The following is a 25655-nucleotide window of genomic DNA, read 5'->3' as shown; positions in this document are numbered from 1 at the left end:
ATTTTAAAGTAATAACGTAGTGAAACATTTCAAAGTATCATCGGTGCAATCACCTTGGTTTCCTGTTCCTTCCCCCCCCCCCAACACACACACACACACACACACATCATGTTGCACAACAAAGGCAGGTGTTCCATTCTGTGATCTAAATTATGCATTTAAGAAATAAAGTGTAATATATCTGCTAATCCTTTCTGGAATGATGTAATAAGCAGGACTGCATCACAGTCCTGTGCATGTGTATTCAGAAGCCTAATGGTTCTGAGGGTCTTACTCCCTAGTAACTGTACATAGGATTGTGGGGTAAAGCGGGTTTGCCGAAGGTGCTGCAAACACAGGTGAAACTTAAAGAATTGATTTAGAACAGTATTTCCACCAAAATTGTGTTAACAGGCTACGAAGGGGAAATGGATTTGGTTCCTAATTTGTTCACTGCCATTACCTGGAAGCCATTAGTGGGTCTACACTTAGCCCATAGAGTTCAAACCTGTTCTTAAGGCCTTTGGTCTATAGAAGTGGTATGCAATATGTGGCTCCAAAGTCCATTTGTGTCAGCATGCTGACAGTGGATCCCAGTGCGCTCTCGGACACCTTCCGTGACGCCTGCAGAGCGCCTCCCACTTTAAAACGACAACAGCAGGTGGGTTTTTTTACTGGCAGTTGGGATCACTTCAAAACGATGGTGAGGGCCTCCAGCTATTGCCATCCTAATTTCCTATGAATGCCTCTGGGCCACACACATGAGGTTTAGAGACACTTAGACAATGAAGATAGTGGGAAGCTGCAGGCCAATGCTTCCCTCTTCAGTTATCAAGAAAAAGAAGGGGGAAGGAAAAATGGACTCCTGGTCCTTTTGTCTGGTAAGATGGGGGTGTTGGCTGGCTTATGATAGAAGTGGAGGTTAGAGGGTGCCAGGAAGCTGGGAAGGGCAGTAATTCAGTGTCAGCTAGGGGATTAAGGAAGCCAGCAGGAAGTCACGGGGAGAAGGGAAGGAGAGTGGCCGAAACCTGGTGGGGGGCGGGCTTGGGGAGCCAGCAGGGAGCAACCTGGGGGATTGTGGTGGGCTGTGTGCTTCTATATGTGAATGGGTGGTGGGGGAGACGCATGTGTGTGCAAAAGAGAGCGGGAGAGAGAATGGGTTTAGGGAGGATTTTGGAGGGCTCCCCGAAAAGAGTGAGTTTGGCTTTTTGTGTGCTTCCAGTGAAAAGGAGAAGGGAGAGGCATGTAATATGGGCATAATTCATGATGGATACATGGGGTGCTTGCATGCATGTGTGGGAGGATGGAGGATGGATGGCTGAGGTACGTGGCTGGCTGGGGCATTTATTGTGTGTGTGTGTGTGTGAGAGAGAGAGAGAGAGAGGGAGGGAGGGAGGGAGAGGGAGGAGGAGGAGAAGGAGCAGAATCTTATCTATGGGTGGTGAGACGGGGTGAGAGAGAAAGTGCATGGGTAATTATCTAGAAGGAGAGAGTAAAAGAGACCGGATGAGCTGGCTAATGGTCGTAACTCCCAAATTCAGGAAAAGGGGGAAAAATACCTTCCCAGTGGGAGCTTCTGCATATTGGAGTGGGAGTGGCAAGATATACAGAGTTCATTATGTAGCATACTTTTGGGGGGGTGGGGGGGAAAGCATATATTTTTTTAAAAAAAGATCTGGACGGGTTGCTTTAAACTACTAGCAGATTCCAGAGAAAATAGCAAGATGGCATTAATGTTGGCACATTTGTTATTATTATATTTGTATCAGATTTATTTATATCCCCCTTTTCCCCCAATACTCAAGGCGCCTATGTTCCTCTTTTTCTGAAATGAAAATGGATGTTATGGAGAAGTGTAGAGAATCAGAAGTGTGAGGCATCTCCAATTCCTGTTCCTTGAACTTCTCATGACCTCTAGAGCAAATTGAGGCTGTTTCACACATTACACAGTGGTACACACCAAGTGCCATGAGTACACAGGGAGCCACAGTTTTTCCTGGTAGCTTGAACTTTCTCTGGAATGTTGGCCAGGGCCATCCTGCTCTGAACTTTTGCCTTTGGGAAGAGTACTGCTATGGTTGCCTTAAAACAGATTACTGTTTGTGAAGTCAGACGTACAGCCACGAATGTATGAATCTGTGGAATCAACCTGATTGCCTCTAACAACAATGCCCTGGAATTAACTAGGATGGTTTGTGGCTTTGGAAGCAAAATATATTTTGGGGATTGTAATCTAATTTAATTATAATGAGGTAAGTTGTGGTTTTTTTTTAAAGTTTGGAAGCATGTCATCCCTAATTAAATCATATTCTGAGATGAATTGTCTTTAAAAGCACTTTAAAAAAAAGCATGATCCTTGTGTTCTGGATATGATATTTATGCATGATGAAATAAGTCACAGTGAAATAATATTGATGAGATCAAATCTAAAGTTTATTGAAGAAGGTATAGCTGTGTTCTAAATTATTTTACCTTAGTGAAACTTTGATTTGAAAAAATAGATGTGATTTTGTTCCTTACTTTCTTATAAATTGGTTATGCTTTCTGAAAAATTATGTTTGGTCTGGCATGTTTTAATACATTGTATGCAAAATGTTACTAATTGAAAGGGTTTGACATACCTGCTCTTATATGAGAGGAGATACGCAGAGTGACCACGACACATGTCCAACAGATTTTAAGATACTGGTTGCAAGCTTTTAAGCCACAGAGTGCCAGAAATTCATTGAAAGTGGCAAATCGTTTTTGGGAGATGACCAAGGCTGAAGAGAGCAGCAACTAATTTCACCACTGGGTTTGGCCCCGCCCTATATTTTTCTCAGGTCTGCCAGCAATAAGCAGAACTGTTACAAATACAACGGAAAATTTCCTTATGAGGCTTACCTTGAGAGGCCTCAGCCCCTTATGATGCTATCCCTATATGTAATATTGGAGTGGCACTTGTTATCTATAATGTGACAAATGTATGCTATGTTGAACCCTTGGACATTCATTACTGAAACCTGGTTGTTTAGGAGACTATGGCCATAGCTAGACCTAAGGTTTATCCCTGGATCATCCAGGGTTCAAACCTGTTCATCTAGGTGACACACTAGATGTTCATCCAGATGCTCAGGCAGGGGCAAACCCTGGATGATCCCAAGATAAACTTTAGGTCTAGCTGTGGCCCAAATAACTTAAAAAATGCAACTCTGCAAAAGTTATTTGCCCAGAATTAGTTTTACTAGACTAACTGCCCACATATAACAATCTAAGCCATTTGTGAAAGGAAAACAAAATAACCAACTCTTTGTTTGTGAATAAGCTAATGGCTATATAAGCACAAGAAACACAAAGGCCATAACTATTTATTTATTTATTTATTTATTACATTTCTATACCGCCCAATAGCCGGAGCTCTCTGGGCGGTTCACAAAACTAGACCTAAGGTTTATCCCTGGATCGTCCAGGGGTCAAACCTGTTCATCTAGGTGACACACGGGATCCAGTGCTCAGGCAGGGGCGAACCCTGGATGATCCCAGGATAAACCTTAGGTCTAGCCGTGGTCAAAGTCATAACGAATATAAAAATATTTTAAACTGCCTTGAGTAGCTGAATAGAAAGGTGGGTATGAATTAAACTCTATAGATCCTAAGTATGTACAGATAAATTTTGTATGGGTAAATTGGAAAAAGAAATATTTTATCTTCCTTTTGGGTGTATTGGGTTGGATCCAATGGTGTCCATTTGCAAGCAGAATGTAGGCCAGATCTACACCAAGTGGATATAGCACTATGAAAGTGATAGATAGAGGCCTCATCTACACCAAGCAGGATATAGCACCATGAAAGTGGTATATAAAAGGCAGGAGCCACACCAAGCAGGATATAGCACCATGAAAGCAGTAAATGGTATGTGTCAATGGGCCCCAACAGTTATCAGTGCACTTCGATACCGCTATAAAGCAGTAGTGTGGCTCCTGCCTCTTACTTACTGCTTTCGTACCCCTTTCATAGTGATATATCTTGCTTGGTGTAGGTCTGGCTGGGATTCTCTTGAGCAGTTTGGAGGGGGTGGCAAGAAGAGGAAAAGGAAGTCTGATTACATGAATAGAAGTCCACTCACCTGACATTAGTTGAATCCCTTTGCCAACATAGTAGCTCTAAAAACAAACAAATTGGAAGGCACTATACCATAATGTGGTACACTCATTTTTCAATAATATCTCTGGTCAAACAGGTTTAACTCAAAGGTTATCCAGTCTCAGTAATGAAGTTTAATTTCTACACATCTTTTTATGTATTTGGGTTCCTCTGTAGCTGGCCACTATGAGCTATTCCCAGTGAGTCTTTCTTATGGCACTTTATTTTCAACATTGCTCTAGAAAACAAGCTGGACATTATTATTTCAATTTGAAATAAGAATTAGCAGTGCATGTCAAGCCCTTACTTTTTCAACATTCTAATTTTGCATATATAACTCTTTATGATTTTGTTGCATTCACTAGGTTTGCTGGTATGGGTAATCTTCTTAAAGTCCTTACCAGGGAAATTGAAAACTACCCACATTTTTTCCTGGATTTTGAAAGTAAGTTCAAAGATTGGAACGTCATTTCCCCTGACTTAGGAGCTGGTTGAGAAGGAATGTTTAAGCCTGATTTGCTTTGACAGATAAACATGTTCAAGCAGTACAAATGATCTGACTCAATGTTTTCAATATTTGTTCGCTGAGACCCTTTCCTGTTCCTTTTCTATTTTTCAGGAACCAAATGGGAAACCTTTTAAAAGTTCTCACTTGCACAGAGTTTGATCAAGGGCCAATTTTTTTCCTTGACTTTGAAAGTGAGCAAAGCTTCTTGCCTGGCTTGCATTCCTTTATCGGGTATTTTTTTATTCCTAATAAATTGCATACATTAATCCACCATACATGCGAGCAGTACAGTACACACCACTGATACTTTTCCTGCTTCATTCTGGCAGTTAACTGTGCTGAGTTTGCCCAAAATTGCAAGAATATTTTTTGTGATTGTTAGCATAATTAAAAGGATGGGCTAACACTGCCATGTATCCTGAGCAGGTGACTGCTGCTGCTGCTGCTATTATTATTATTATTATTATTATTATTATTATTATTATTATTATTCCACCTTTTGCCCAATACTGGGCCTCTACCCAGCAGCCTGCATTTTAGAATGTCTACAAAGAACAGAACCTGTAGAAAGATTTTCCAGTGACTCTTAACAGGGCGCTATTCAAGCCTAATTTCCCTCCCTGATTTGTACCTAAGGGGAGAGAGGCAATTGGCCTAAAAGGTTGTATGTTCACCCTCCTTGTGCTCCCCTCACCATGGTCTGTACAAATTGGTCTTTGTAAGTGGCTTGTGCTGTATTCTAAAGGAACTTGTAAGCAATTTTTCTGCCTTTTAGATGTTATTGAAAAGCACATTACTGTGACACTGCTAAAATCCTGTTGGGCAGAAAAGTGTCGACGTAGTATATATGGGAATAGACAGCTTTTTCTCCCTATCATTTAAAAGCAGAAATATCATATAAAAAGAAACAGACAAATTAAAAAATGTATGATACATGTTGATAAGTCTATGATCAAAAGACTTAAATTAACCGTTTGGATATACCTGTCCTATAAAGGATAATGCTAAATCGTGGTTCATAAGACACTTTTCTTGCCTCTATTTAGTTCTGAATTAATGCAGGTGTGGGCAATCTTTTTGCCATCAAAGGCCATGTACAGTGGTGGATAAAGTCTGTGAATTGCTCATATATTAATTAATGGGATTACCTCCGAATATAACAATTGACGCAAACCCTTGGTCTCCATTCCCTTATCTTTATTTCAATCATGTGGTGACATGCAATATATTTCTTACATTAATTATCTAACCACATCTTTCATTGGATTACTTATAATACAGTCCTTCTGCTTACAGTTTGATGCATGCACTTTGAGCATTCCTTTAAAAGCCCATCAGCAAATACATTAAAATACCCTTCATTCACTAAAGATATACTACACCTCTGCTCTGCTTCCTTCATAATACCTTTCTAAACACTGACAAGACTGGTGTATGTTGTTTTTCAGCACGGGTTGCTATATTTCATAACATTTTTATGGGGAAATCTTTCTAAGGGGGATTGTATCAGTTTCAGTCCAGATCCCTATATCCTTTCTATAACATTCAAAGAATTTCTTCTTACCTCCATTTTCTCAAAGATCCCTGATAATTATCCATGAAAGTAACATAAGTTGGTTCTTGGCATTTAGATCAATACTCAGGGCCATTACACATTAGTCAGTTTTGCTACCGCATGTATTCGCTTCAAGTGCAAGAAAGCATTTCTGGCATGGAATTTAAGAAGCTGATTATACCAGAAGTATAGACGTCTAGTAAGTATGCCCAATGGTCAGGTATATGGGAGTTGTAGTCCATCCGTATTTAGTGTGGCACACATTCCCCACCCCTTGTGTAGAGCATTTCAAAATGTACATACCTGGCGAGATGTCAGTGACATGAATGTAATTGATTGAATTTTAGTCTTGTTAAGGGCAATGTTCAGGTTGAATATGGTAAGTTCTGTGAATGTGGAAGAAGTTGAGGAAGAGAGAACACTTTGCAAAAGCATAAAATCAAAATAAGTAACAGAATGATTCTGGTTGAAGGGACTATAAAGAGTCCTCGCTCTGAATAGTCACCAGGGACAGGGATGAGGAACTGGAAATAGAATTAGGCCCTTTCTACACCTAAGGGTTATCCCACGAAAATGGAAGGATCGTCCTTGCCTGCTCCCGGGATCCCCTGTGTGGCATTTGGATGCACAGGAATGATCCCGGGATGATCCCAGGATATAGGGCTGGTGTAGATATGCCCTTAGTGCATCCAAGGAATCAAATTGTGGAATGACTTCCAATTGTACAAGCCCTCATAGGGTACAGCCGTCCCATAGGAATATACCATTACAGATTGCACCCTCTCCACATCAAAATCTCCTGCTCCTTGGAAAAACTAAATAGGAAATATTGAATAGGATTCCTGACAGCCTCACAGTTCTGGAGCTGCATTCCAAAGGAGGACCACTCCTCTCCCATGTTATCCCTTTCCGGGTTCTTTGGCAGGTTTGCCCTCTCTGTAGCAATGTCCCCCCAAGTGCCACATGTGACTTTTCCTATTGGAATGAATGGTACCTGTTCGCTTCTGTGCATAGGACAAAGCAATGGGGTGCAGTTGGGGACACCATTAAACATGTTTTGTCCCTGGTGATCCCAGCCACTGAGGTTCAAGCCTTCATAGGTCAATTCAGGATTCTATTTCTTAGTTATAGTTTCAGCCTGTGCAGATAAGTAAACTATGCTGGGCTGGGGTGCCTTGTCCCACCCCTGAGTAACTTAAGCCTCTTGCGTCCTCCTGCCACATGGTAAGGAGCATTTTTATCACACATCACATGCTAATGCATGGTGTGTAAAAGTTTCTTCTCTGGGCCCTAAATCATGATGAGGTATTGGGTACTGACTGATGCATTATTATATAATAGACTCAAAAATATGCCAGCCAAATCCTAACATCCGGAGTTGCTAAAGGGACGAGAGAGAAATCTTAACTCAGTTTGGGGTGCTTCAGATCTGATTTTTTTTCTCCTAATGAAGGTTTTTCATTTGCACCTGCAGTGAATTCCACCCCAACGAATCTTGTTAAAACTAAGGATCTCTCTAGGCCTTTTTTAGACCTTGTTCCTGCCTAAATTAATAACTAGTAGGGTGAATTTTGAACACTCAAGGCTATTAGCAGCAGGCATTTTTCTTGTAAAATGTGTACAACTGGATTTTATAGCAGTATTTAAAGTTAGAAACCATTTATTTGATGTAAATGAAGCAGGAGGAAAATAATCTTCCAAAGGAGGCCTTCTTCCAATCCACAAAATAGATCTCCAATACCTGTTGTATGAGGATTTGAGGATCTTAAATAAGCACACAAAACTCCTGATTTAGGGAAGTCTGAGCATGACTAGACCAGGGGGGTGTTGCGGGAGGATCTTGTGATATGCTGGTCGTGAGATCCTCGCCCTCAGTCTTCACGCGGTGCGCAACATCCTGGGAGAGAGGCCCTTGCGCACAAAATTTTTTTGAGTGCAGGAACGCTCCAGCAATTGAGGTAAAGAAATTTTTGTTTTTTAAAAAAACCTCCCGCTCACCCCACCCCCGAGGAGCTCCGTGCCCTGTGCCCGGTTCCTTGCTGTTACTCACGAGGAGCCGGGACAAACCAGGACAGCTGCCCACACGTCCCGTGGTCTTGGGATCATCCCAGGACCACAGGAAAAACCAGGACAAAAATATAGGGCCATATCCCGGGGAAATGCAGGGATCTTCCCTCCCTGCTCCTGGGATCCCCTGTGTGTCATGTGGACGCACAGGGATGATCCCGGGACGATCACTGGGATATCGCCCCGTCTTGACATACCCTCTAAGTGAAGCAGACATCTGTTTGGAGAACATGTGCTTGCACACTGCTTAGTGTGGTCACTGCTGTCGGGAGGTGACCGCACAGTACTCCTCTCTGAAAGGGAAGGGAGAAGGGATACCTAGACAGCCTAGTGTCTGCTTGTTACCCCACCTTATCCCCAAACAGCAGATACCTGTGTCACATGTAGGAAAGATGGCTACTTTTATTTACTGGCAGAGGTAGGGTCACCATATGAAATGGAGGACAGGGCTCCTGTATCTTTAACAGTTATAGAGAAAAGGGAATTTCAGCAGGTGTCATTTGTATGCATGCAGCACCTGGTGAAATTCCATCTTCATCACAACAGTTAAAGCTGTAGGAGCCCTGCCCTGCTATGTATCTGGTCACTCTAGTATAGCTTCTGCAGCTTTAACTGTTGTGATGAGGGATTTTCAACAGGTGCAGCATGTATAACAATGACACTTGCTGAAATTCCCCTTTCTCTACAACTGTTAAAGATACAGAAGCCCTGTCCTCCTTTTCATGTGGTCCCCCTAGGCAGTGGTAGCAATCCATATACTGAAATCTGTTTCCGTACAGATTGGCTTCCCCCCAACTTTTCAGTTAATATGTTAACAGTTAATATGTTAAACACTGTTCTGGAGTGTGTGTAGTTTCAAAGACTTGAAACTCTTGCTTTCATTTTTGTTAGATTTGTTCATCTCTGGCTTGAATAATTTATGACAGAGCTGATTAAGTGATTTAAGTAGTGCCCATCAAGAGGTTACAGTATGACCCTGAATCCATGAATATTGGGAATCACTTGAAGGCACCTGTGTCTAGCATCCTCTGAAGAAGGATTTACAGCAATGAGTGATGCTATGTTGAGTGTTTGCTGTAGTTAAATTGAATGCTTTTTTTTCTTTTTAAAGAGGAGCAACCAAAAGTGCTGTAACAGTTAACTGAAAAGATGAGTCTACTAGGAGGTAAATTTTAAAAAATGGCATGAAGTTTATCCACATTCACAAATCATGCTAAGCTACCTTGGGGAGTTTTTCCTAAGAGCGCTAACCACATGGGGTGGGTGGATTTTAGTTCTGATTGCACTCAGGAGGGAAGAGATCACCCTCCCTTTCCTACGGGCTGTTTTCCACACTAAGAAATCATACAAACCCTCCATGCAATCCTGTAATTTATTAAGAAAAAGCCAAGATACATAGCTGCATACTACCTTTCAAGTAAACGGCTAATTTAAGTTAGGGGTTCAAAGGTGAAGGATGCAGAGAGGACTTTAGGCCCTGTTGTTCTCCCACTGATGGCGTTGGAGCTGCGTTGGGTCCCAGAAGCCTTGCCAATTTGGAAATTATCAATTATCAATTTAAAAAAATGAATAATAAATCGGGTCTTTTATAAAACAAATTGTTTCCAGATCTGATGTTGTGGAGCATGTCTTCCAATCTCTAGCAATAACTTTGCTGGAGATTAATATCTTGGGACCAAGAGTCAAGACATGGAAATGATAGACCAAAGAGAAGAAACCAGGGCAACACCAGGCTATGATTAGTACTGGAAAAAGGGGAAAGGATTCTTGAGTATTCTTCTGATCTTACCATATCAACACTTAGTGGTGGTGAGCTCACCTCATAGACGTCCTTCTCTCCTGCCCAGTAATGCCAATTGGGAAGGATTGGCACTACCTTTTTTTTCTTTTTTAATGTATCCAATTTATTTTGACTAGTGGATTCCATGATATCTTTGACCTGGAGTTTGTTGAAATCTAAAATTTGTTTTTAATTTGTAAATAAACTTTGCAGCGGGTCCTTTTTTTTTTTTTTTAGGCAGGGAAAGCAGCATTTTCTAATCCTAGTTATATTTGAGCTAAATACCAAGGCATGTATCTTAATTTTCTATAGGCTAATGAAATATGGCACAAATAACCAGTGTACTGGATTCCACAGAAGTGTGTTGTGTTTCATTATAGTTTCATTTACAGCCTAACACTTTTTAAAATATCTCTTTTTTATGTTTTGCTTAGATGCTCAGCCTACAGATGGGGAAAGGGAAATATGGAACCAAGTCAATGCTGTCTTACAAGATTCAGAAAGCATGCTTTCAGACCTACAGTCTTACAAAGGAGCTGGACAAGAGATTAGAGATGTGCGTTAAACCATACTATGGAAACAAATATTTTCTAAGGAAGAAAAATGGAAACATCAATCTGTATTTTTTCCGACTTTGCATACCCAAGCAGTACAGTCAAGAGTTTTTTTTTTAAAAAAATGTGTGTTCCTAATTCTGCAGTACTTAAAACAAAAAAAATAGTGAGAATTTTCCAGGTCGTTGCACAAATCACCTCTTTCAGAGACAAAAATGTATCACTACAACCAAGCTACTATATCATTCAAGTGATGTTCTTATTGAAACTTGTAGCATCACTCTTTAGCATTCCAAAGATTGCAAAGAGTTTTTTTCTCCAAAGGATGTTATTTATTAATGACTCAAATGATGAATGGTAGATTTTGAGCACCGCATGTTGGCCAAAAGATTTCTGTTCTAAGATACCTATCAGGGCTGCAGTAAATGCTGTGGCTTCAAATATAGACTTAATATAGACTCTTGGTTTGGTAGTCTCCATGTGTTTTTGTTTTAATTTACAAAATCCTTCAAATGGTTATGTGTTCTTAATGTATAAAGTGCCATCAATGTATACGATGCTTTACAAAGAAAAGCCAGAATAGATTCTTGCCCCTGAACTTACAGAGAATTTTTCTTCTACTGAAGAGGGAAGGGAGGGACATGGGTATAAAGAATAGCAAACCAACTGGACTAATTGGAATCTGATGGAAAAATTACCCCTTCTAATAAATCATCGAATCATAGAATAGTAAAGTTGGAAGGGGCCTTTAAGGCCATCTAGTCCAATTCCCTGCTCAGTGCAGGAATTCACATTAAGGCATGTCTGACAGATGGCTGACCAGCTGCCTCTTGAATGTCTCTAGTGTGGGAATGCCCACAACCTCCCTAGGTAATTGGTTCCATTGTCATACTGCTCTAACAGTCAGGACATTTTTCCTGATGTCCAGCCAGAATCTGGCTTCCTGTAACTTGAGCCCAGTATTCCATAAATCAGGATGGGGAATTTATTTTCTGTTGATGGCTGCATTCCCTTGCGAGTAATTTGTTTGGTGCCACATAATGGTGGTTGGCAGGGCAGAAGCCAGTGATGTGAAGGGTAAAGCCAATGGTGGGGAGGGCAGACGCCAGTGGTGGGCAAGGTGGAAGCCAACAGTGGGCAGGGTCCTGACACCCCCTCCCCTCTCTACCTCTCCATCCTTCTTTCTCTCCCATCCAGCAGGCTACCAAGGAAGGGATAGATAATCTTGAGGTCTGAACAGATTGCTTGCAGAGAGCGATCTGAGGGCGACATGAAATTAAGTCAAAGGCCACATGCAATCCTAGGGCTACAGATTCCCGGTCCCTGTAATAAACAAATAATTTTGAGTGGTTTTGGTCTCAGGTAAGAGCCTCGTGTGGCGCAGGGCGGTAAAGCAGCAGTTTCTGCAGCTGAAACTCTCCCCACGGCCTGAGTTCGATCCCAGCGGAAGCTGGTTTCAGGCAGCCGGCTCGGGTCGACTCAGCCTTCCATCTTCCCGAGGTTGGTAAAATGAGTACCCAGTTAGCTGGGGGAAAGGTAATAACGGCTGGGGAAGGCAACGGCAAACCACCCCGCTATAAGGCCTGCCAAGAAAACGTCAGCGAAAGCTGCCGTCCCTCCAAGAGTCAGTAATGACTCAGTGCCTGCACGAGAGGTTCCTTTCCTTTCCTTTCCTTTTGGTCTCAGGTATACTTGCATTCTGATGTTAACTTTTTCTTTGGCTGTTTTTGTGTGCTGTCATCTCATCTGGCATTGATCAGATGTCATCCATCTGAGTAATGCAAATGCATTAGAAGGATGAAGTATAAATCTTTGTGTAAAATAAATAAAATTGGTCAAGGTGTTGTTTTTTTCCAGGCAATACAAAACCCAAACGATATCCAACTTCAAGAGACAGCTTGGAATTCAGTGTGCCCTCTGGTTGTGAGGTTGAAGCGGTTCTATGAATTTTCTCTCAGACTAGGTGAGGACCTGCCTATTAGTCTCAAAAGATTGTTTAGTCTCAAAAGATTGATCAACAATTCTCTGCTCACCTCCTTAGACCAACAAATGCGCACATGAACATTGGCACTTTTTTGTGCTTAGAACAATGTAGTTGTATATTCATATGTCCAGGCTTATTGCTAATCTTAAATATGTATTTGATACCATCAGGAATAGTACTGCCTTGCCAGATTCTGTCAGCAAGACAATGATGCTTTTTTAATACCTGAGTTTAGAGGAGCAGAAAGAAAACATTAAATAAAATTTCCTGAAGGGTGTCATGTTTGCAGCAAAAGCAAAAAATAGTCTTGTGGCACCTTAAATACTAACACATTTCTTATGGCATAAAGCTTTCTTGGATTTCATCAGATGCACCATTTGGAAATGCCGACTGGTATGCAAAAGATAGTTAGACAAGGGGTAGTTCACACAGGAATAACTTTACTACGTGTTTTTTCCTGTCTGGATTGGCCGTCAGTGTTATTGAACAATTGAATGTTCCTTCAATGGCTTTATTTATTGAAGCCATTTTTATGTGTTAATGTAGAAGGAGGAGGAGGAGGAGGAATAATTAAAGATTCTTTTGTTTATTAAATTATAGTTATGTCACACTTAAGATAGCTTGCCTTCCTCTTCCAGGATCCTCTAAAAGTAATCTTCATTGAGGTTTGCAATCTGTCAAGTAAAAGACAGACAATCAATAAGTTTTTGAAGGTTTTAATCAGTTCACAGGTCTATTAAAGCAGCCATATAGATGTTGGATTGCTATAGGTTGAAAGACTCCTTTTTAAAAAATAAAAATGAGGCAAACTTACGTGATTTCATTATTTATTTCCCCCCCAGAGAAAGCACTGCAGAGTTTATTGGAATGCTTGACATGTCCACCCTACACACCAACTCAGCACTTGGAACGAGAGCAGGCCCTAGCAAAGCAGTTTGCAGAGATCTTGCATTTTACCCTTCGCTTTGATGAACTCAAGGTTAGGAGCAAGAAGTGGCGATCAGCTAACACCAAAACGTTTAATTGCCTTTTTAGTTAAGAGCACTGGAATCTGATCTCTCCTCTTTTTAAAATTTTATTTTACCTTTTCTCTTTCATTAAGATGAGAAACCCAGCAATTCAGAATGACTTCAGCTACTATAGGAGGACATTAAGTCGCAACAGAATAAACAATATGCACGTAAGTGAATATTTCCTTATGGAGCTTATGGGCATGTCTACACCTGTGGGTGTAGAGGGCCGGAGAGGGGGCAATCCCGGACTTACCTACTTCTGGGATCGTCACCCTGTGTCTACACGCGACACAAGACATCCTGGGAGGAAGAGGACGTTGCACCCGCCATTTTGGTGTTGTTGTTTTTTATTGAAAAAGAGCACACAAGCGCTCGAACGCAAAAGTAAGTTGTTGTTGTTTTAAAAACAACAACCTGCTCCCCCTACCTCACCCCTGGTGGGCATGGAGCTCCTGCCCGGGTCCCGGGTCCTTGCGTTTACTCGCGAGGAGCCGGAACAAACCGGGACGGTGGCCCACACCTCCCGCGGTCTCGGGATCATCCTGAGGCCACGGAAAAAGCGGTCCTAAAGTGTAGGGCAAGATCCGGGGGCAAGGGGGGGATCATCCCTCCCTGCTCCTGGGATCCCCTGTGCATCATGTGGACACACAGGTATGATCCCGGGATGATCCCCGGGATATCGCCCCATCTGGACATTCCCTATGAGTATCCTGCACTAGGAGACTCCATAGGAACATAGGAAGCTGCCTAATACTGAATCGGATTATTTCCCCATCGATCTCTGTATTGCCTGTACTTTGTGGCAGCAGCTCTGCAGTATTTCAGTAAGGAGCCTTTGCCAGCCTTACCTGGGGATGCCCAGGATTGATCTTGGGACCTTCTGAATGTAAAGCATGGGCTCAACCAGTGAGCCACATTCATCACTGAATGCTGTATGTGTTTCTGTTCATTTGCTGTACCGGCGTTAAAGGCGGATCTCACTGAGCTGTTTATATCATGGGATAATTCGAAGTTTTATGCATAAGCACCTGGTAGCATGAAACTTCCTTTTTATTTTTATTTTAGGAATCTACTATTGCGAACAGAGCTTTTATCAGCTGTAGGCGTGGTTTCCAAATGACAAGTTTGATAAATGCCGTCTGTTGTGATTCTTAAAATGTATATGGGCCCTAAGAAAAAGTGTTTACCTTATGTTTTCATCAGCTCGACATTGAGAGTGAAGTGAACAACGAGATGGCTAATAGAATGTCCCTGTTTTATGCAGAAGCTACACCAGTGCTGAAAACGCTGAGCAATGCCACCACCCGTTTCGTAGCAGAAGTGAGTGGTGCTTTTAATACTTCTTATTTTAAAAAATGAAAGCCAATGATAGGGAAATATAGAATTACTGACCTGATTTTTTCGTTATTGTCCGTTTTGTTTTAACCTTCACAGAACAAAACTCTGCCGATTGAGAACACAACAGACTGTCTAAGTACAATGACCAGCGTATGTAAAGTCATGCTGGAAACACCGTAAGTTAAGTCATATGAGAAATGGAGATGTGTGATTTCATTTTATTTATGTTATTATTTTATTATTTTTGATGTCATGGTTCAAAGGAATTAAATTTGCTAAAAGCTAGTAGAGTTAGTCAGTCGGTTGTAGAGTTAGTTGGCATTTTGGGGCATCTTCTCTCTAATTATTCCAGAGTGTGTGGAAGAGTCATGGTGGGGCAGGCTGCATACATTCATCCCACTGTCATCTCTGGACAACAGGTTTTGCAGGTTTTCTAGTGCTTTAAAAACACACACATGCAAAGCATGTTTGAGTGGAAATAGCAATAGGACAAGATACATGAGCAGACACGTACACGCACTGTGGGTAATGATGCCTCTTGCAAATGCAGACTTCTGTGTTCCTCAAGGCGGAGCTTAGACTGAAAACAGCAGCCCTGAGTTGTTGTCTTCCGTTTTCCTTGAAACATCTAGGGATATTCAGTGCCTGTCATGTCATTACACCACAAGATTCCCTGCTCCGACTCCACATCGTTACTGTCTGCTTTTAAGAAGTATAGAAACCTGCATTGTGATCCCATTGCAAAGGCATTCACCCGGAACACTAGTGAACCTAAATTGAGGGATGGGATATGAGTGTGCTTTGCAAGACCTGCCTACAAACATCCCCACAACCCCGTATGCCCACCCCGGCTGTCTTTCAGAACTTCATGCTCAATGCACCAAGATCTATAAGGCAGCCGGGGGGCGCAGGATGTTTTTGGGGTAGGGCTTGCATGTATGCCCACATCCCATCCCTGCTTCAGGTCTGCTTGTCCTGCGGACAAACACTTGCATAGACCTTCTGTTTTAGGGGAGAAAGGGGAAAATGAGACAATGACCTGCCATTTTGTGTGGCAGCCTGTGACAATTGTAATGTCTAGTTCTTCCTCGTGGTCTCTGTGCATCACACATATGGGCTCTGTGCCTGTGTGAAGCCCCACTTCAGGAAGTTTCTATAGCTAAGAGCCACAGATGACCACTTGAAGAACCACAGTTACAGGTGAGCAACCTGTCCTTCTAACCTCATTTGCAGAAGTTAGATTAGCTAGGATAGGCAGCAGGGCCTTTTCCATCCTACTTGGTAGAGTAAAGCCCAAGAAGATAAATTGCTTGTGTAGCTCTGGTGGCAGGAGAACTTTGATATCCTTCCCAAGCTACGATTCAGTTTTAATTATGAATATCACTGCTATTACAGCTTCTTACTCATACTAATTTTTCAATGAACAAACTTAATAACAGCATATTTGATGGCATATGATGGGGCATATATGCCAGTTGTTTTATCAGATCTTGGTATTTTCTTGTAACTGTTTTTGAGCCATTTAAAATTGTTTTAAAATTTGATACGGTAAAGATTTTATACTGTGTTTTTATGAACTTGTATTTGCTGATCGTGATTTTTGTGACTTGCCAAGGGAGAAATGAATGAAAATGAATAACCATGGGCCTAAACCAGTCCTATTGCAGGCTCAGCATCACAAGCAAATACATCCCCTTGAGCTCTGTCTCCCCTCCTCACCCCACTCCCCTGCTATGTGTGGGCACCCAGCATTATGAAAGGCACACGCAGGCCTCCCCTTCCCTGTAGCAGCCATGGATGGTGGCTGGGTATACTCATACCAATGGGTAGGTAGAGGGATAGGATTGCGTTATGCCCTGTCTCCCCTACACATGGTGATGGACTGGACTAAGCTCCATACCTTATGTAATACTTTAATATTAATGGTTCTTACGTTTTTATTCTTTTCATATGTCACTTTGACTTCATAGAGGAGAGGCTAAAAACATTTATAAACAATTTCCTTTGTGTTGCAAAAGGAAATACTGCGTAGCAGATTAATGCTTAAATTGATTACATTGGCCTGTTGACCATGTATCTTTAAAGGACAAGTGTTTAAAGTTGGAGAGGGAAGGAGGGGGGGGAAGATACGGCAGGACAAAAAAAGGGGGTCAGAGATCTTTAAAGCAGGTCACTTTCCACATGACTTACCCTTTTAGCCAATTGTGTATTTTCACAAGCTTTGATGTTTGAAGATGGGTCATTCTGTTAGGGAAACCTAATGAACCTTTCACCCATCACCCATGCTGACGTGGTTGTATACAGACAATGCAGACATTGGCTCTTCATCTTTTCCTAAATATTTTATGTATTTGTTATTTAAAGCATTTTATCCTGCTCTTCAGCTGAAAAAGGATCGCAGAGAGGCTTAGAATTGTGTTTTCTTCTACTCCACCAGATGGAATGTATGGGGAAAGTTATTTTGATAGACCCTTAAGATCTTGGAATATAGGGGTTCAAAACCCATGGTTTGAACATCTAAGGCAGCCTAAAATAACAATCTGTGCTCCCAAACCGTTGAGGAGATCCCAAGATTGGCAGAATGCATAATGACCTGGTTCACACATAACGACAAGCCAAAGTATAGGTTGTCATTGAATCATGGGTTGTTGTTGAATTGTGGGATGTCCCTCCATGCGAACCCTGTGCCATATGAAGGTTGGGCTCCCAGAAGCAGGCAGCTCTCAGGGGACGCAGGTGGCTGTGGGGCACTCGCGGAATATGCGGCGCCTCATCCAGGGACTTGCACATCCTGGAGCAGGCGGGCAATCGTGCTGGAGGGCGGTGCCTGCCATTCCTGTGCCCTGGTAAGTCCCTCCCTCCCAGGCAGTGCATGCTGGATGTTGTAGGCTTTCCCCCCACTGCAGGCTTCTCCAGGTAGGGTGAGGAAAGAATCCTGCCTGAAACCCTGGAGAGCCATTGCTGCCAGTCAGTGTCGACATTTCTGGGCTTGATGGTTCAATGTTCTGACTCAGTATAAGGCTGATTCCTACGTTCCTAAAATAACTTCCTTTCAGTCTCAGTCCCACCATAACAAAGATTTCAGTGTGACTGCTAGCAAGAGCTTGTGTGTATTTGTCCATTTGTTTATCCTAACTGCAGACACCTTAAGTTATTAATATTACCATTTCTGCTCCATAAAGGTATTAACTTCTTTGAAGTCATTGGCATTGTCTTTTAACTTTATTCTGTCGTGAATGAGATGCTACTTTGAAAGTGAAGCATTTTAATTTGAGATATGAAATCAAGTCAGAATAAAAGCTACAATTGGCGTTTATTTTTTATTTTTCAGAGAATACAAAAGTAGGTTCACCAGTGAAGAAACCCTTATGTTCTGCATGAGAGTAATGGTTGGGGTTATTATTCTCTATGACCACGTTCATCCTGTGGGAGCATTCTCCAAGACTTCGAAGATAGATGTAAGCATAAAGGAAAGACAAAGTCATGTTTAGGGATGAGAGAACCAGACATGCTCAAGCTCACTGAAATTTTCTGAACTTTACTTTAAAGTGCGTCTCTCTTCTGCTCCCATTTGAAAGCTGTTTTTCCAGTTTATTTGAATGAGAAAAGTGCACACTTTTCCTCCATTGACTAAAGCAGGAAAATGCACAATTTAAAAAATGTTTTAAAAGGTACATTTTTAAAAGTGCACACTTTAAAAAGTGATGTTTTTGAAGTTGTGCATTTTTAAAGTACACATTTTGCAAATGCCGCTGCAAGTTTGGTCAACTTGCAAACATTTTCGGAGAACATGCGCTATTCCGGAATACCATTGAGGTTGTCCCTACCACGCCACATGACATTCACTTACTCCCATGGTGATCTAGGGACAACCCCTCAGTTAATTTTTGTGAACCGCCCAGGGAGCTTCGGCTATTGGGCGGTATAAAAAATTATTTATTTATTTATTGCATTTTTATACCACCCAATAGCTGAAGCTCCCTGGGCGGTTCACAAAAACTAAAGCCATTCAAAGTATAAAACAAACAGTATAAAAACATAATATAAAATACACATTAAAAAGTGATTAAAAATGTAATAAATAAATAAAATAATAAAATTATTCAGGAATATCGCTGACTGCTTTTGCCAGGGTTTTTCTGGCTCTCTCACTACGATCCCGAAGTCCGCGGCTGGTGTTCCTGAAGCTGTTGCTGTTTGGCACGAGCTCCTGGCTTGGCGAACAGCCAACCCTCTGTTAGGGGCGTGTCCAGAAGTTTCAGATGTGTGCGGGAGTGGGCAGCCGCCATTTTCGGCACCATTTTTGATTGGCTATCGGCGTCTTTTGGAGCCAACCATGTGTATTATTTTAACACCACCATATCGATGTGCAAGAGTGCACCTTCAACACAGTACCTATTCTCCCCCCCCCCCCGGGCGTTTCTGTGTATTTGCACTGGTGCGTATCTTGGAGGAGTTATTAAAAAAAAAAAATCCGTGCCCCAAACCCATCTGTCCACTCCCGCCCACTTCTCCCAATACACCTTTAGAAGCGCCATCATGGGACTCCTGTCCTTTACTCTCCTTTACTCACAGGAAATTTTCCTCGCATGCACCCTGTGAGGGACGATTGCGGAAGTGGGAAAACTTGCAATTATCCCTTCTCCGTTGCGAAACAGCGGTAGGTGTAGATTAGGCCTAAATTCTCGTGCATCCCTAGTTGTGTTAGAATTCATGGGCGTTGTGAAGAAGACTAGTACTTCAGCTTGAAATGTTGGTCACGAGTCCTATTCATAGCCTTAGAAAAGTAACTTCTGTAGGGTGTTTGCTATTGACGATATACCATTAATTTGAAAGGTAGACCCTGGCATACTGGTCCCACATTACTTCCAGTGCAGTCTACAGCATTGAATAAAACATAGTAAATATAGTGTTAAAATAAAAAGGGGGGGGGGAAGAAAAATTAAGATGAAACTTTTTAAAAATTCAGCCTTATCCCCCTATTGCCTGCTTCACTAATTTCCTAGAAAGAGCCTGCTCCTCATCCCCTTCAGTCTACATTTTTGGATAGACCACTCTCATTACCAGGGTCAAACCAGAGAAATAATTTCCTGACCAATTGACGCCAGAAAGAAATGGAAATCAGGGAAGCTACAAATTACATTAAAAGCAAAATATGAATGCATATAAACAGCAGCCATAAAGCCAATAAAATCCATCAGAGCTGTATAAAAAAAAACTAATAACATGTTATAAAACATGCTGAAACGCCAAATATTTGCCTTGCACTAAAAGCACAAGGTGGGTGCTTTCGTGAAGAGGGTGTCAGAGTGTAACAATGGAAAAGGTCCTCTATCCGCCTGGCCTGGGATGGTGGGGTGGGGGGCAGGAGGGAGGGACCTGAAGAAAGGCCTCAGTTGAAGAATGGAGGCCTCAGAGATTCACATCGAAGAGAGTGGCGCTTTCAGGTAGCCAGACCCCAAACCATAGAGCTTCTTCAGACGCTCGTGACTGGCCACTCATGGATTTTCGCAGGTCATTTTGACGACCACGTGTTCCTCCTGCACGTCTCCCACTCATCTCCTGCTCCTTCCACCATTTTTTTTGTTATAAAATAATCCTTATTCAACGTGACTCTTCTGAGCTATAACATTATTTGTCACGATTTCCTGCCCAGGTGCAGGAGTGGTTTCGCTATAAACCGCCCACTAGAGGGCGCTGTCCCAGTAAACTGAATGGCCCACATAGTCGCTTCTCTTCCTCCGTGTAATTGCAGCTCATTGCAGAGGCGGAAAAGACGCAGCTTCAAAGCCAACGGTGAGGGAACGCAATGTGTCCCGTCCCCCCCATCTGAAGTTCCTGGTAGTCTCCATATTAGGAGGCTCATATGGGCGGAGTTGCACACTAAAGCCATGTGGGCAGAAGCCATTTGGGGCTCCGAGTTTACAGCACGTACTCTGATTCATACCTGAGGTTTTTTGCATCCCGGAGAAGCCAATCTTCAGGCCTGATGACTGGAATTAATGGCTGCCTATCTACTTTGGAATGCCTTCCTTCCTGCTTTTTGGTTTCCCGAGCTCTATCCATGCTTACCTCAAAGACTATAATAAGTATTTAATTAAAACATGAATGTTGGATCATTTAAAAATATATCAAAACATTACATTTAGAGCTCAAGTATTCTTGCCTAACAAATGATTAATAGGACAGGCTTTTTCATGGCTACAGTAGGGTCAGAAGTTCATAGGGTGAGGATATCTTGACATATACATGTTACCAAATCCACATTTGCTGAGATGATGCAAGTGTGTGTATTTGTGTCTGTGGGGTGTTTATAGGGGAGAATCAGTGGGATTCTTGATCCTATAATACACTCTCACATACCCTTACCTTTTCTCTATTGCAAATGCTTTCTCCAGCTGGGTTTATTTCTGATCATCAGAGCCTGGCTGTGTGTGGGTGTGTAAAATGCGCACACACCCTTTTCCAGTTGCCAGTCCCATTCTTTGGGACAAAGAAAGAGCAATGTGATATCTTGGCTCTCTACTAGTGGAAATCAGTGGGTTTCATACAGGCACATCAGAACAGGAGGGCATACTATAGTCAGCCTAGACTGTATACTTCGTATAGTGTATCATCATGCCTATGAATAGCAAACTACTCCAAATATGGATCGTTATGTAGCCAAAACAGCACAATCCACACACAAGAGTATCAGCAGGCTTAGGAGAACCTGAAGATTTGCAGAAGTACAAAACTTTCTGTAGGTGAAAAACCCAAAACAGCCCAGTGAAGACTGAGCATGCTCAATCGGCGCAACATTGACGTAGGTGGGAATGGGAAGGAGAATGGAGGCCTTAGCTAGACCTACCTGTTATGTGATGGAGGGGTGAAGATCTCGTGGTGTTTTTATTGCAAGATCCCCCCTCTGTTCACATATGGCGCGCTACGACCTCAGAAGGAGAAGCGTCATGAACACCATTTTTTTTAATTTTTAAAGACGCAGCAGCGCACGAGTGCTCGTGCACAAATGGTAGGTGTTTTTTTTAAAAAATATATATATTATTTTTCCCGCTCCCCCCACCCCACCCATGATGGGCGCAGTGCCCCTGAGGAGCTCTGCCGTGCGTGGGTCCCGCCTCCTCACGAGGAACCACAAGGAGCCGGGACAAACTGCAGCACCCGGCCACATGTTCCGCAGTCTCAGGCTCAGCACGAGACCGTGGAAAAACCGGGGCTAAAGTGTAGGGTGAGATCCTGGGGCAAGGGAGAGATCATCCCTCCCTGATCCTGGGATCCCCTGTGCGTCGTGTGGATGCACAGGGACGATCCTGGGGATCACCCCAGGATTTCACCCCATCTAGCTATGGCCGGAGTATCCTGAACGAAGACTTCGCTAGCTGGTTGGCTAGAACTCTGAACAGGATTACTCCATGCTAAAACATGCTGTTGCATGTTCTATACATTACTAACACTTCCATTAATTTACTGATTCATATTACTAACTTTTCTATCTCCACCATTAAAGGCAATATTAAGATAGTCAGCCAATATCGGTAGGTAAACACCAGGGTAAGAGATCTGGCACTTCATCTTAATTACAAAGGCTAAAGGCAGGTGGGCTGCCAGGTAGTGGTGGTGGTGTTCCCTAGATAAAAGTACTTATCAACTCTATGGTCTGGAATCTTGGCATGCTTTATGAAGCTGCAACTCTTAAATGTCTCTAAATAGAGTTTAAGGCTATGTGAAGACTTCAAGGCAAGGAGCCAAGGAGATAATGTAGATGTATTTATAAGAGCTGTTATCTTGTTGGAAAATATCTGAAATGCTTTGCATAATCAAAGTGTAATATGTGGAGGGTGGCCTGGTTAGGCACCAGGTTAAGCTTGGAGTTCTCTGTTTATTGTCAGCGTTGCTTTACAGTCTGTTCCTTCCACCAGAACACAGTCGGGGGAACTGTTCTTCTGGCATAATATTTTGGTTATTGGGCAGTTTAAAACTACAATCAATCAATCAATCGTGACCTTTTGGGGAATAACATTCAAGGGCCCTTTCTACACCTAAAGGTTATCCCAGGAAAATGGAGGGACCATCCCTGCCTGCTCCCAGGATCCCCTGTGTGTCATTTGGATGCACAGCAATGATCCAGTGATGATCCTGGGGGAAAAGGCAGGTGTAGAAATGGCCAAGGAAAGCCCACAAATTATGACCATAGGATAAGATGCGGTGAGCAGGGGCTTGGTCTCCCGTTTGGTATTTATGCATATATCCAAATAGTAACTTTTATTCTTGCTTATTTTCTTTTCCCCAGATGAAGGGTTGCATAAAGGTTTTAAGGGAACAGCCACCAGACACTGTTGAAGGGCTCTTGAATGCTCTCAGGTACCTACTGTATTTACTTTGGAGCTTCTGATTATTTTGTATTCGTAGTGTGTGATCCGCCCCTTCAGTAAAATTAAACTTGCCAGCCTGCAACTCAGGGACCCTCCCCTGCCAGTGGTTAACAGTTTATTAGATGTTCGCTTCATTTTTCAATGCAGTACGAATAGTGAACACTTCACCCATCTTTCCCCCTTGTCCCCATTCCTTCTCCCTTAGGTTTCTCTGTCCCTTCTTCATACTGTCTTGCCTTTAAAGAGTAAAGGTTTCAATTATATAAGTAAAACCATTAAGCCAAAACTGGATAAATAGTCACATAGAAATAAAAAATATAGATTTTTAAAGGGTTTTGTGTTATGTTATATACAGTCTCTTTGAGGCCCTGCACAGGTTTTGCGGTGGATCACATTACTCTGCAGTAGGTATGTGGGTTGCAAAGAAAGGGAGTGTGGTGTATTGGTTAGAGTGTTGGACTGGGACTGGGGAGACCCAGGTTCCATTCCCCACTCAGCCATGGAAGCTCACCGGATGGCTTTGGGCCAGTCACTAACTCTTAGCCTAACCTAACTCACATGGTTATCAAGAGGATAAAATAGAGAGGAGGAGGCTTGGGTATGCCACCTTGGGCTCCTTGGAGAAAAGGCAGATATAAACGTAGTATATAAATGGTGGGCAGATGGCAATCGAAGAAGGGGATAGAGACAGGGCTAGCAGACAAATGGCGGTGGAAGGCAGGTGTATTTGCAATACAGAAAGACTGTATTGGAGTACGATTAAGCACGTTGCATGATTGAGGCTGAAATCTGTTCACACTTAACGTGGGAGTAAGCCTCGTTGAATGGAGTGAGACTTACTCCGGAGTAAACATGTATAGGATTGCACCGTGAGGTCATGGCTTTGTTAGGATAGCTATCAAAGTTTGGAGGTGATGCCATTTCACATGCCCAGGATTGCCTTTTGACTGTGTCCCTCTGTAACTTCTAGGTTCACCACGAAACACCTGAATGATGAATCTACTTCAAAACAAGTTCGAGCTATGCTTCAGTAGTGCCCGCCTTTGACAAATGGACTTTTGTATTATTTAGAGAAGATGTTTGTTTACATAATTTAATAGTGTGTGGTGTTAATACATATGCGTAAGTTACATGCTATAACAACTGGTTTCTTCCTGTTGTTCCAATATGTGGAATTGTATCGATAACATGACTGACTCCATATGGCACAGCATCCCACCTATATGCTAGTCTTACCATTCAACAGTTCAGAAAGGTACCTTTAAGTTGAATATATAACACAACATTGTCTATGTGCCTTGCTTTTTTTTGTTGTTGGTTGGTTGGACTCTTTGTGTAAGGATGTATGCAGTAATTCTTTTGTTGTCATCCTTGAGCAGTTCTACAAATGGGCATGTGCTGTTGAAGAACTTTTGTGGGCTTAGGACTCGTCCATTCTCCCTTCAACTAGCTCTTTATACCATCGAGCACATGAGCTGGGGAGCAGTGGATGTGTTCCATCCATTGATACAAATCAACACACTAACCATGGTATGTGTGTGTTGGGGCCCTCCTTTTGCAAGGGTAGAGGGGGGGAAACACTTTCCTTGACAGATTTAGCTCTGAGACCTGGCCATACACACTTAACGTTTTAGAATTGGTTTTAAATTGATGTAGTTTTATGTCTGCAGAGTGACTTTTGGCACTGATGTGGAATATAAGCGATTGATATAAACCAGCCTTCCTCTAAATGATGCCCCCCCTTATGTCTTGGTCTACACCTCCCAGCATGGCTGTCTGGGGTTGCTTGGAGGTGTAGCCCAACCTGTCTGGAGGGTACCAGGTGTGGAAGGCTGATATAAGCAAATAGCGGCCTGGTTCAGACTTCGGGCTCATCTACACCAAGCAGGATATCCCATTATGAAAGCAGTATATAAAAGGCAGTAGCCACACTACTGCTTTATAGCGGTATTGAAATGCGCTGCAGGATCCACACTACTGCTTTATAATGGTACCGAAGTATACTGACAGCTGTTGGGGTCCATGATACATCTACACCAAGCAGGATATAACCCTATGAAAGCAGTATATAAAAGGCAGGATCCACACCAAGCAGGCTATAGCACTATAAAAGCAGTATTTGGTATGTGTCAATGGGCCCCAACAGTTGTCAGTGCACTTCAATACTGCTATAAAGCAGTAGTGTGGTTTCTACCTTTTATATACCACTTTCATAGTGGGATATCCTGCTTGGTGTAGGTGAGCCCATAGATTAAGCCAAGATATGTACTAACCTTGGTCCAGTGCACCCTGTCCTTGCACCATGCTCCTTTCCTGGATTGTCGCAATTCAACACTTCTTCAGTTAATTAACTATAGTTCTCCATTGCATCCAAACTGAGTGG

At 42.4% G+C, this 25655-nt stretch overlaps 1 protein-coding gene across 4 annotated transcripts in view; it reads left to right on the top strand.

Annotated features, from left to right (window-relative positions):
- CYRIA (CYFIP related Rac1 interactor A) overlaps positions 1 to 24686 on the top strand; it is a 73771-nt gene extending 49085 nt beyond the window's left edge. For 2 of the 4 annotated variants that reach the window (XM_063125184.1, XM_063125182.1), the window contains 10 exons: positions 4467 to 4546; positions 10446 to 10567; positions 12423 to 12528; positions 13392 to 13528; positions 13652 to 13729; positions 14766 to 14882; positions 14997 to 15076; positions 18232 to 18358; positions 23191 to 23261; positions 24243 to 24686. In XM_063125184.1, the coding sequence (XP_062981254.1) occupies positions 4477 to 4546; positions 10446 to 10567; positions 12423 to 12528; positions 13392 to 13528; positions 13652 to 13729; positions 14766 to 14882; positions 14997 to 15076; positions 18232 to 18358; positions 23191 to 23261; positions 24243 to 24306 (972 nt within the window). In that variant the 5' untranslated portion in view covers positions 4467 to 4476 and the 3' untranslated portion in view covers positions 24307 to 24686. Of the gene's footprint in view, positions 1 to 4466; positions 4547 to 4720; positions 4801 to 10445; positions 10568 to 12422; positions 12529 to 13391; positions 13529 to 13651; positions 13730 to 14765; positions 14883 to 14996; positions 15077 to 18231; positions 18359 to 23190; positions 23262 to 24242 lie in introns of those variants that run through there. The other 2 variants (XM_063125183.1, XM_063125185.1) reach the window with 2 other exon arrangements.
- Positions 24687 to 25655: the final 969 nt, after the last annotated feature.

Source organism: Elgaria multicarinata, chromosome 4, assembly GCF_023053635.1.
Source record: "Elgaria multicarinata webbii isolate HBS135686 ecotype San Diego chromosome 4, rElgMul1.1.pri, whole genome shotgun sequence".
Lineage (NCBI taxonomy): Eukaryota > Metazoa > Chordata > Lepidosauria > Squamata > Anguidae > Elgaria > Elgaria multicarinata.
The sequence above is the reverse complement of the archived record's forward strand: the minus strand, read 5'-3'. Positions and strand labels throughout refer to the sequence as shown.